The 12194-nt window shown below is 42.2% G+C and overlaps 1 protein-coding gene across 1 annotated transcript in view; it reads right to left on the bottom strand.

Moving 5' to 3' along the window:
* The window catches only part of lrp2b (low density lipoprotein receptor-related protein 2b), a 96375-nt gene that overhangs the window by 57201 nt on the left and 26980 nt on the right, over positions 1-12194 (bottom strand). The window contains exons 22-24 of the mRNA XM_034057061.3: positions 10037-10248; positions 1243-1427; positions 375-603 (exon numbers count right to left, since the gene is read on the bottom strand). Of these exons, the coding sequence (XP_033912952.3) occupies positions 375-603; positions 1243-1427; positions 10037-10248 (626 nt within the window). The remainder of the gene's footprint in view (positions 1-374; positions 604-1242; positions 1428-10036; positions 10249-12194) is intronic.

Raw genomic sequence — 12194 nt, 5'->3', positions numbered from 1 at the left:
AAAACACACTATGCAATGATTGTAAGAGTATTGAAATTTGCAATAAAACTAATAAAAGATAGGATTTATGGGGCAGCAGTGTGAAATAGTGGTTAGGGCTCTGGACTCTTGACCGGAGGGTCGTGGGTTCGATCCCAGGTGGGGGACACTGCTGCTGTACCCTTGAGCAAGGTACTTTACCTAGATTGCTCCAGTAAAAAACCCAACTGTATAAATGGGTAATTGTATGTAAAAATAATGTGATATCTTGTAACAATTGTAAGTCACCCTGGATAAATAATAATTCATTTTTTCTTACCAAGTACAGCACTGTACACCTTGAAAAAGCAAAGAACTAGATTCAGTCCCCATACCATTACAGTACATGAACTCACCAGATCGCTTGCAAAGACCTGCTTCCTGTTGTTGCCATCATAATCACAGTAATCAATGTAGTCGAGATAGGCGTCTGCAAAGTAGAGCCGCTGAGTGGGGTAGTCGAGGGTCAGTCCGTTTGGCCAGTACAGCTTGTAAGTGAGAATGATCCTGCGCACAGATCCGTCCATACTGGCTCTCTCTATTCGTGGGTTTTGACCCCAGTCTGTCCAGAACATTAAATTGGTGCTGTCAAGGAGAGATTATGTCATTAAATTTATTTAGGGAAAATACACAAGATCCTAGCTCATCATTTTAGTATCCATTTCCAGGTTAAATCCAAAGAGAAGCATTGAAGTGTTCTGGGAAACACACAATCAATTGAATGAGACACATCAACTGATTGGTTTGAAATGTCTTTTCTAATGATAAGTTTGTCTAATTGTCCTAGTTTCTTTTCTTTTTTGTGCCCAGTTATTTTAATCCTGTTGTTAAGAATGTTCAGCAGCAACTCCCTACAAGAGCTCAGGAGAACTGAAGGTCAGTGGGCGTACATCTATCCCATGACCAAATTCACAGCGGATGTCAGCGAGCTACCTGCCCCTAGAGGATAAAGTCAGGTCCTGAAGCTGAGCGAGGAGTCCCTGACGATTGTCCCTCCCTAACCTGTGGGAGCATAAGAGCTAATCCAGTGCTCCATCTGGAATCCCTTGGGAAGATCGGCAACTACGCACAGCCAACAGATGAGCCGCTCTGGGACCTGAGTTTCTTTTTTTTACCTACTACTTCTGAACTGGATGTAAAGCAAGCACATTCTAATGCAAGATGATAACACAATAACCAGAACACATCACAAGAAGTGAAGGAATCTTTTATTTGAGGACCTACTGATTGCGTGGGTCCAGTACAAGCCCGCGAGGGCTGGTGATGTTCTCGCTGAGCAGAACGGTTCTGTGTCGTCCATCCAGTGTGGACACTTCAATGGTCTCCAGGACAGAGTCTACCCAATAGAGGTTCCTGCCCACCCAGTCCACGGCGATGCTTTCTGTCAGAGTAACTCCACTGGAGAAGATCTGGGGAGAAACAGACACATGAAGCATCTGCAATCACTAAGCGTGAGGTTAACTGAGAACGTACATACTACGATACTAAACTAGGGATGACTTACAAAATCCAGATATTACAGCCAAAATCACCTAAAGTGTCCAACATTCAATTTGGTTTATAATAATAATTAATTAGTAAGCAGCTTCAAATTACATAGTTGTGGTGTTTTTAATCATTCTGAGTTCTGTTGCTCCTGTATTGAGCCAAATCATGTGACAATGACACCTGTAAATTCTGTCAGACACACCTTCTCTCTCATTTATAACTAGGCTTGCTACTATTTGAATTTTATTTTTTTTGCCAAATCGACGATTAACATCGACATTTATTTTAGAAAGAATATACCGTTTTTTTAATCTTTATTTTTCAATTCAAGCAGAGAATGTGTGAAATCGACCTTTATGCTTTAAAAAAAATGGCTTTTTATGCCACTGAGAAACGTCTCATTTAGAAAAACCCCTTTATCATATTCAACATGCAACAAAACCATGGTTACCAACATTCTAATTGAAATAACGTTTGGTCACAGCGGATATGGAAACAATACATATAATTTGTATACTATAGTAGTATACATAATATAATATGTATACTATAGTAGGTTTCATACAAGGTTTTTTTGTGAACAATTATTTTTATTGATTTTTTTTATTTTCTCACCCTTTGGGAATAGGGAACTCGGGGAGACAATACAATTAAAAAATCTCACATTAATACAGAAATACAATATAATATCCAGACAAAAACAAGATTATAACAGGATACAATAAACTATTGAAACTAAAATATTAAAGAAAGAATATTCTTTAATTAATTAAATGCAAGTTGTCAGAAGTTGTCCTAAGGGGAAATGCCAATAATAATAATAACAATATGCACTTGATATTACTCAAACAGCTATGCCACTTTATCAGCAGCAGTATCCCATGCTGCCATCGTGTTAGCAGTGGCCAAGTGTAGCCGAGCTGTGGATCTTTACAAAAGAATGATGTCATGTAAATAGTCTAACCAGACAGAAGAAAAGGAGATATACGGTTCCACCCAACCCTTCAAGATTAAAATTAAAATGCTTTGTTTTTATAAAATTAAATATTATTATTTTAAGTTTCCTAAACAAGGATTTTATAATAGTTTATGCTTTTAATACATTTACAAAAAATACACCAACAAAAAATATAATTAAAAACATTCTGCTTGTGTTTTGTTTTCACTATAAAGCAGACTTTTGACAGTATTGCCTCTCTTATATGTCAGCACATAGATTGAAAATATATACATTACTTTGTAGCAATTCCCATGCTACATAATGTGGGTGTAAGTCTCACCCACCTGTCCCTTTAATTAGGGTCAGTAGCCTGGCCAGGTCAAAACTTCATTTCCCATAGTTCCTTGCAACCACCCTCTGTTCATCCTCTCTCCCCATTGGCTCATTCAGATTTTCACCCCTCCAATCTCAGAGCTCCTTAGTAGCCAGCACTTGTATTAAAGCTGGCTAATCAGGCCTGAGGGAGACTCCCTTTTTCAGAGGAATCCATTTAACTACAGCATTTTCTCTACTTAAATTTCAGTGAATCCATTAACATCCTTAGATAATTCCAGTGCATCCGTTTATTTTCTTTTGTTGCTGCACTTTGTCTAAACTCCTCTTTTTGTTTTCACTGTTACTTGTTTAAGTTTAGCTGTTTTTCTAGGTCTGTTTAGTGTTTGTTGTTTTATGTGTGACGGTCTCAATTTTTTCCTGATCCTCCTGATTTTTTCCAAACAACTGTTCACCATTCAACTCAACACTACTGGACAGTCTCAACAATTTCAACGTACTCAATGTTTTCAACTTTCTACAATCACCATCATTTCGGGACACTTTGCTGGACTGCCTTATTTGTGGGTGAGATCATTTCTTTTTCGTTTGGATTTTTTCTACTTTAATTTGATACTTTGTTTCCTGTATTTTTGTTATTTTGTTACTTTGTATGGATTTCAATTATCCTGCTATTACTGGACTTGTTGGGCCTACCTGTCATTCTCCCACCATTGCCACAGAGACTGTTAAATGTAATTGTTTCCACATCTGTATCTATTTATTTATCCTTGGTCTTTATCTGTGTGTGTTGTGTTTGTGAGTGTGGGTTTATTGGAGACCCTCCGGACCCCATTCATTTTCTACTTTGCGAATCTGTTTAGCCTTCTGTTTGTCCCTACATCTGTACCAGCTTTATTCTTACCTGTTACCTGCAATTATTTGAATTCCTTTCTTATCATTATTCATTTCATTCATTTGTTCATTTTTTCATTTGTTGACATTATTGTTCACAATAATAAACCGATTGTTCGTGAAATTGACACCTCTGACGTCCCTGCTTTTGCTGTCTGTCACTCTTGCTGACTTATTTAGCTATAGGAATAGGGCCAGTAGTTTCTCCTTAGGGAGGACAGTGCAACTGCTTCTCAGTTGTGCAGAGTGATCGTTACAGAATTGGTGGCCCGTACGGGGACCCTTTGTGTCATTAAATTCAAATCTAAATTCATCAGTTTAAATTGTTGGGAACTTAATGTCAGAAATGGAAAATCAGACCTTGACTTTGCTAAACTTCTCTGAGATTGGAGATAGACCCCATGTGACTATCAGAGAGCCTATCACAGAGAGAACCACCCGCATTAGTGACCTGTACATTACCCAGGAAGGGGCAGATCTTTCTGGAGGCGATGATGATGAAGGGAACCTTACTGACAGTGTTGTGATAGGGCAATTGACTGAGCACTGTTCCCATCTCACTGACCGTGTTGAGCAACTGGAAACACAGCTGTCTGAGTTACAGGAGAGCAGCATTAATCGTGAACAGGTCCTGCGAGGTTACATCGAAGGACGCTTCGCAGATATGGAGAATCGAAGGCAAGAGGCCCTTGACGAAATGGATCTGGAAGTGGTGAAGTGCCTGAAACGCCGCGATGTGCTGTGGGGAGAAGAGATTAAGAAACTCTTCAAAAAGACCAGCACCCCTCGTCTGCCACTTTCCTTGCCGTCTCTCTCCTCTAGAAAGCGGTCTGCACCACAACAATTCTCCGTTGATGGTGGGTCTGCTGATTACCATGGCTCCAGAACTGAAGGAAGTCTTTCCCAAGCAAAGCTGCCCATTAAAATCAACTTCCCAGAGTTTGGCGGGGAGGCCAGCAGCGATGCCATTGACTTCCTGGACAAATGTGATGAATTCCTAGCGCTACGACCCATGACACCCTATGAGATCATGGCAACCATGTCCAGTGTGCTGAAAGGCTCAGCAAAGAGCTGGTGGGTCGCGGAGCGCAAGGGAATCCACTCCTGGGAACAGTTCAAGACTGTCTTCCGTCAAGCCTTTCTGCCATCTGACTTCCAGACCGAAGTGGAAGACCGACTTCGCTCCAGATTCCAACTTCCTGACGAGCGAATCCTTGACTTCGCCTATGACTACCGTGCCCTATGTCTGCGCTGGAAGCCAGACTTGGAGGAGACTGAGTTGGTTTGTCGCATTCTAAACAGCTGTAATCCCAAACTGGCAAGCTGTCTTAGGGGAACAGTGAAGACAGTGGCAGAACTGGTGCGCATCGGGACCCAGGTGGAGAGAGACAACGCTGCTCAGCGGGAATACTGGGTCAAGGCAAAATCCAGCAAAGCCGTTCAGGACAATAGGAGCCATAAAGGAGCTATGAAGAAGCCGGCAGAGGTCAGCATGGTGAGAAGCCAGGAGAAGAATATAGTTCCTTCTGCAAGCCTGACTCTGCTGATCGTGGATGTAGGCGTTCGAGGGCTCCAAGGGCCTGCAGTCCTGGACACTGGGAGCACCTTCACTCTGATGAGAGAGAGTCTCTGGAGGAAGATCGCTCATCCAGGGGAAGAGCTGGAGTCTGCACAGGACCAGTATTTCATGCTGGCGGATGGACAGTCACACCAGGCCAAAGGTCAAGTTCGCCTCACTTACCTTCTCCACGGAGAGATCTGGTTTCTAGGCACATATATCCTACAGGATCATCATCTAACATTTCCCCTTGTTCTAGGCTTGGATTTCCTGGAGAAAACTCATACCCAGATTGACATTGTCAATAGGCAGTATGGTGTCAAACATCAGAAGGATTTCTCCTACCATCCTTTTTTGCCACGGTATGAGGGGGAAGCTTCCTGGGACAGGTCCTTATCGAGTGTCAGCCTCTACTTCCATACATCTTGCCAGCCACCTACCACCTCTGATCCAAAACCATGCCAACCGGCGAAGGTGACCATGACCATCACCTCAGCTGAACCATCTCCTGTCGAGCAACAACTCCAGAACCTCCAGCAAAAGTGGTCTTCAGTCTGCACTGATAAGTTGGGAATGACAACAGTCACCCGTCACTCCATCTCCACTGAGGACGAAGTCCCTGTTCGGGGTCGACTGTATAGAGCGTCTCCACTGAAGAAGGCTTTAATCAAGGAACACGTCCAAGACATGCTTCTGGACGGAGTTATAGAGCCATCTAACTCCCCATGGTCCTCTCCAGTGGTGCTCACAGAGAAGAAAGATGGTGGTTACAGGTTCTGTGTGGACTACAGAAAGCTGAATGCAAAGACTGTCTTTGATGCATATCCCATGCCCCTCATTCATGACATCCTGGAGTCCCTGAGTGGTGCTGCGGTATTCAGTTCCCTTGATCTACGCTCGGGTTACTGGCAAGTGGCGATGGACTCGGCAAGTAGAGCGAAGACTGCGTTTACCACACCCTTTGGATTTTATCAATTTAATGTAATGCCATTTGGGTTAAAAAATGCTGCAGCCACTTTTCAACGGCTGATGGAGAGAGTGTTAGGAGACCTCCGAGGGAAGATCTGTTTCGTCTACATAGATGACATCATTGTCTATTCACCAAACTCCGCACAGCATCTTCAAGACCTCGAAGCTGTCTTCCACAAACTTCATCTGGCCCGTCTTACTCTCAATCTCAAAAAATGCCACTTCTTCAAACACACTCTCCATTTCCTTGGTCATGTGGTTTCAGGTGAGGGTGTAGCTGCTGATCCCCACAAGCTCCAGGCCATCCAGGAATATCCCATTCCTACCAACTTGAAGGAGGTTCAACGGTTCCTAGGTTTGGCAGGGTGGTACCACAAGTACATCCCCAGGTTTGCGGATATTGCTGCCCCACTTAACAACTTGAAAAAGAAAGATGTCCCCTGGAAATGGACAGGAGAGTGCCAGAAGAGTTTCAAACTCCTCCAAGAAGCTTTGATCAGTCCTCCAGTCCTCGCTCACCCGGACATCAACAAGACGTTCCGAGTCTTTACTGATGCCAGCGATATAGGACTAGGAGCGGTTCTGACTCAGCCAGAAGGAGATGATGAGAAGGTAATAGCCTACGCCTCCAAATTACTGAACACTGCCGAAAAAAACTACTCCACATCTGAAAAGGAGTGTCTCGCTGTCGTGTGGGCAGTAGAAAAATGGCGGCATTATCTGGAGGGGATGGAGTTTGAGGTTGTCACTGACCACGCTGCACTCTCCTGGGCATTCAATAACCCAAAAACCTCTTCCAGACTGACCCGCTGGACTCTTCGCCTACAACAATTCACTTTTACCGTTATTTACAGGAAAGGTAGTCTGAATCTTGTACCTGATGCACTCTCTAGAGCTCCACTTGTACCACCTTCAACTCCTTCTGCGTCAGTGTGTGCTAGCAATGCCCCTGCGAGTAGCATGGATCTTCCCACCACCATGGACCAGATTGCGGCCGCTCAGTCCAAAGACCCAGCTATCGCTGATATCATCAATGACATTGCTTCCAATACTGCCAATGATAACCGCATCTCCTTCATCCAAGAGCAGGGACTTGTGTATCGCCGGGTGCCCATTCCTAAACAAGGATTCCGATACCAGCTGGTAATTCCGGAACAGCTGACGGATTCCTTCCTCCACCACTACCATGACAACCCTTTGGGAGGTCACCTGGGCAGGATGAAGACCCTGTTGCGCATGCTGGAGGTTGCATGGTGGCCCTCCATCCGTAAAGATACATGGCACCACATAAAGGAGTGTCAAACCTGCCAGAAGTACAAACCGTCCAACACCAAACCTGCAGGTCAACTCCAGTCCACTACGGTGAAGGAGCCCGGAGAGATGCTGGGTCTGGACCTAATGGGACCTTTCCCAAGAAGTAAAAAAGGTAACACTTACATCCTGGTCATTGTTGATTACTTCACAAAGTGGGTTGAGCTGTTTCCATTGCGGGACAGTAAGACCACCAAAATTGTGAACATTTTGACGCAGGAAATATTCACTCGATGGGGAACACCGCAACACATTCTTTCAGACCGTGGACCTCAGTTCACGAGCCAGCTACTCGCAGAGGTGTGCAAGACCTGGGGAGTAGTACAAAAACTCACCACCAGCTACCACCCACAGACCAACCTGACAGAACGCGTGAACCGCACCTTAAAGACCATGGTTGCATCTTTTGTCGGGAAAAACCATCAGCTGTGGGATCAGTGGCTACCCGAGTTTCGTTTCGCCCTCAACACCGCCAAACATGAAACCACTGGCTTCTCTCCTGCAGTACTAGCGCTCGGAAGGACCATCAGAGGCCCATTGGACCGATTAATCGCTGTTGCTCCTGCTCCATCCACCGATCCCTACCAACTGCTAGATCGCCAGCAGCAGATTGCCGAAGAGGTGAGGGATCACGTTGCCAAAGCTCAGAAACGGCAAGCTCGGAATTACAATGCCCGGAGAGCACACTGTCAGTATGAAGAAGGTGAGTTAGTCTGGATAAGATCTCACCCCTTATCTGATGCCTCCGGAAAGTTTTCCGCAAAACTTGCCCCTAAATGGTTTGGGCCAGCTCTTGTAACCAAGAGACTTGGACCCAACAACTACAAAGTCAAGTGGGGGGAGCCAGATTATTTCAAAGAGGATACTGTCAATATTGTTAATTTAAAACGCTACTATGGCGTTCGTCCCTTGCACCTCCAGTGTGGGGGGGGGGGAATATGTAGCAATTCCCATGCTACATAATGTGGGTGTAAGTCTCACCCACCTGTCCCTTTAATTAGGGTCAGTAGCCTGGCCAGGTCAAAACTTCATTTCCCATAGTTCCTTGCAACCACCCTCTGTTCATCCTCTCTCCCCATTGGCTCATTCAGATTTTCACCCCTCCAATCTCAGAGCTCCTTAGTAGCCAGCACTTGTATTAAAGCTGGCTAATCAGGCCTGAGGGAGACTCCCTTTTTCAGAGGAATCCATTTAACTACAGCATTTTCTCTACTTAAATTTCAGTGAATCCATTAACATCCTTAGATAATTCCAGTGCATCCGTTTATTTTCTTTTGTTGCTGCACTTTGTCTAAACTCCTCTTTTTGTTTTCACTGTTACTTGTTTAAGTTTAGCTGTTTTTCTAGGTCTGTTTAGTGTTTGTTGTTTTATGTGTGACGGTCTCAATTTTTTCCTGATCCTCCTGATTTTTTCCAAACAACTGTTCACCATTCAACTCAACACTACTGGACAGTCTCAACAATTTCAACGTACTCAATGTTTTCAACTTTCTACAATCACCATCATTTCGGGACACTTTGCTGGACTGCCTTATTTGTGGGTGAGATCATTTCTTTTTCGTTTGGATTTTTTCTACTTTAATTTGATACTTTGTTTCCTGTATTTGTTATTTTGTTACTTTGTATGGATTTCAATTATCCTGCTATTACTGGACTTGTTGGGCCTACCTGTCATTCTCCCACCATTGCCACAGAGACTGTTAAATGTAATTGTTTCCACATCTGTATCTATTTATTTATCCTTGGTCTTTATCTGTGTGTGTTGTGTTTGTGAGTGTGGGTTTATTGGAGACCCTCCGGACACCATTCATTTTCTACTTTGCGAATCTGTTTAGCCTTCTGTTTGTCCCTACATCTGTACCAGCTTTATTCTTACCTGTTACCTGCAATTATTTGAATTCCTTTCTTATCATTATTCATTTCATTCATTTGTTCATTTTTTCATTTGTTGACATTATTGTTCACAATAATAAACCGATTGTTCGTGAAATTGACACCTCTGACGTCCCTGCTTTTGCTGTCTGTCACTCTTGCTGACTTATTTAGCTATAGGAATAGGGCCAGTAGTTTCTCCTTAGGGAGGACAGTGCAACTGCTTCTCAGTTGTGCAGAGTGATCGTTACAACTTTTTGATAAAGGTGTCCAGTTTGCAGTTGTTTGTGATGCATTTTAAATGTTAATATGAAATAATGCTAAATACAATCTCTTTGAACCACTGCAAGTATACTGTATACTCATTAAAAATTCACAAAGTAATTTACCTTGGTTAATTGTGCTTTTTAAATGTGCTATTTGAAGTTCCACGCTAGTCATTCCTATCCTTATCATGGCTCCGATAAGTATTTGTACACTTGGTATACAAATCCTTATTTGATCCGATTAAAATCAAAAAGTAGCAAGCCTATTTATAACGCACACTCTGTGTATAACCCTCTGTGTAACAGGCACTACTCAGCTGCCTTGGAGTATAATACAAATTGCTGGAGCGTAAAAGTCTGGGAAATTTGGTAATGCTGTTTTCCTACCAGTTTCCTGTCAGTCCCATTCCTCAGAGCGCTCCAGATCATTTTCTGGGATGTGTCGGCCCAGTAGATTCTGTTAGTCGCTGTGTCAAAATCCACAGCTGCAATGTTAACCCCATCATTTATAATGGCCTCGATGACATTGGGGTTGGCGCTGATGTTATCGGAAATAATTTGGTTCCGTTGGGTTACAAGGAGCAGAGCCTCCCGGGGATCTGAAACAACATACAGTATATAAAAACACTGACTTGAGGGACAACCATTTTTACTTGTGGGAATGTCTGGGGTGTCCAGTCACAGAAATCAAACACAGATGTATATTATAGAATGGAACTGTGGGCTGTGGATGGTCTGAAGCAGTTGTGCCTGCATGTCTGGACTCTCTATAATACCTTCAAAGCAGCCTGCCCAAACTGCTCATCCTATTGTGATCAAGCTTTATGAAAGTTATATGTTGAGAACCTCTTGCCTGCATTTGATTATGGTTTCTGTGGATATATGTTACAAGACCTTATTCCACATCATGGTAAATGATGACCACAGAGTAACCCACTTATTCACAGTATTCATAATTGGCTCTAGGACGCAGGGGGGCCATGAACACAGCTACATTTACTGACAGGAATAACACAATTATAAGCATGTAAAACAATAGCAGCAACAAGAAAGAGTTGCAAGTATGAGCTCTTAAATGAGTTTCTTTTATATCATTATTGTGATTGTGATAAAACCTGTTTTAAGGAATGTTTCTTTAAAGATTTAGTTGTTTTAAACATTCTCTTTCATGAAACACTATTTTCATGAGAATGGCCCAATAAACCCTCTCAAAAACTGTTTAAAGAGGTTATATGAATAGCAAATATTGAGTACCTAATCAAAATGGGCTTTAATAAAAACAGGTGTTTGTTGTCATTTGCTACATGTAGGTCATGATGACCTAGTTTTCATGATACTGAAAAGTGTATTGTGTGTGTGTGTTTTTTTTTTCTTGGTGACATTCCTTGTTTATTGTGCAGTGGTACCTTAAAGGCATCTCAAGAGGTTGAGAGAACAGAAGCTACAACCAGATGGAGACACAGATGGATGGCTGCCCTAGCCACATTCTCTGGAAGCTATCAGGCTTTTACAAAGCGTTTCAACAAGAATATCAGTGCACAATTCATTCAGTAAGAAGGTGAGACAAAATCAGCACATATTAAATGGTAGTGTGCCTAATATACTCTGTAATCGACTAAATCTTAGAGATTGGAAACAAGAAAATTTGCAAGGAGTGAAAACTTTTGAAAATTTCCAATCTTTGCCTAATATGGACTTCATTTTCTCACACAACAGTTAGAAGCAGACAGAAAGTGCCATTTTGTTAATAACTGGTGAAGATTTTTTGTCACTTTTATAGATCAATCATGAGAAAAGCATAATTGATTACGTTTAGGGATTTCCATCAAATGCTAGTTACATTAAAAAAAAATGCCTCACAGTGGTAAGGTGTGTGAGATAAGCTTTTAGATGAGAAATCTGTGTCAGGAAAGTGTATTACAATTCCTTTGAGGGCCTTGAAGTACCCATTTTGTGGGGGTGACGTTCACAAATCTTACCACAAACTGTAGCAATAAACAGACTGCATGAGGTAGCAACAGAAACATTTTATAGAAAAAAAAAGTTAAATACCAGAGAATGAAACAGCATTTAGATTAATGAGATTGCAACAGGCCACCAGGGGAAGGGAGAATATCTCGTGAGATACATTTCTTCTGATTACTTTTGTCTTTTATCCAACATCAAAATGCAAGAACTTATTCATTTCACAAAAAGGTGTTGAAATATATTTTCTATATTTTACCATACCGGTACCTTTAAATATTCTTAAAGTAGCTAACATATGTAGTTCTGAATGAAACCTGTGTTTAGGCAAACATGTATTTTCATTTCAAAACATCTGGTACTATACTAGGTTAAAGAAGGTTCTCAGTTTGCTTGTCTTGTCTACCAGTAAGTCACTTACTGCTTTACTTGCTAGGTCATTTCCCCCAAACAGTGTCTACAGGGTCAAAGCAAGTTACTGGCTAAAAACAGGTCAGTCAATTAGGGAAGCAGCTAATTGGTTATTGACAAGAAAGAAACCAGTGAATTGTTAAGGACAAGTTACCCATCCAGATGAAAA

Source organism: Acipenser ruthenus, chromosome 28 (genome assembly GCF_902713425.1).
Source record: "Acipenser ruthenus chromosome 28, fAciRut3.2 maternal haplotype, whole genome shotgun sequence".
In the NCBI taxonomy this organism is placed as follows: Eukaryota; Metazoa; Chordata; class Actinopteri; order Acipenseriformes; family Acipenseridae; genus Acipenser; species Acipenser ruthenus.
The sequence above is the reverse complement of the archived record's forward strand: the minus strand, read 5'-3'. Positions and strand labels throughout refer to the sequence as shown.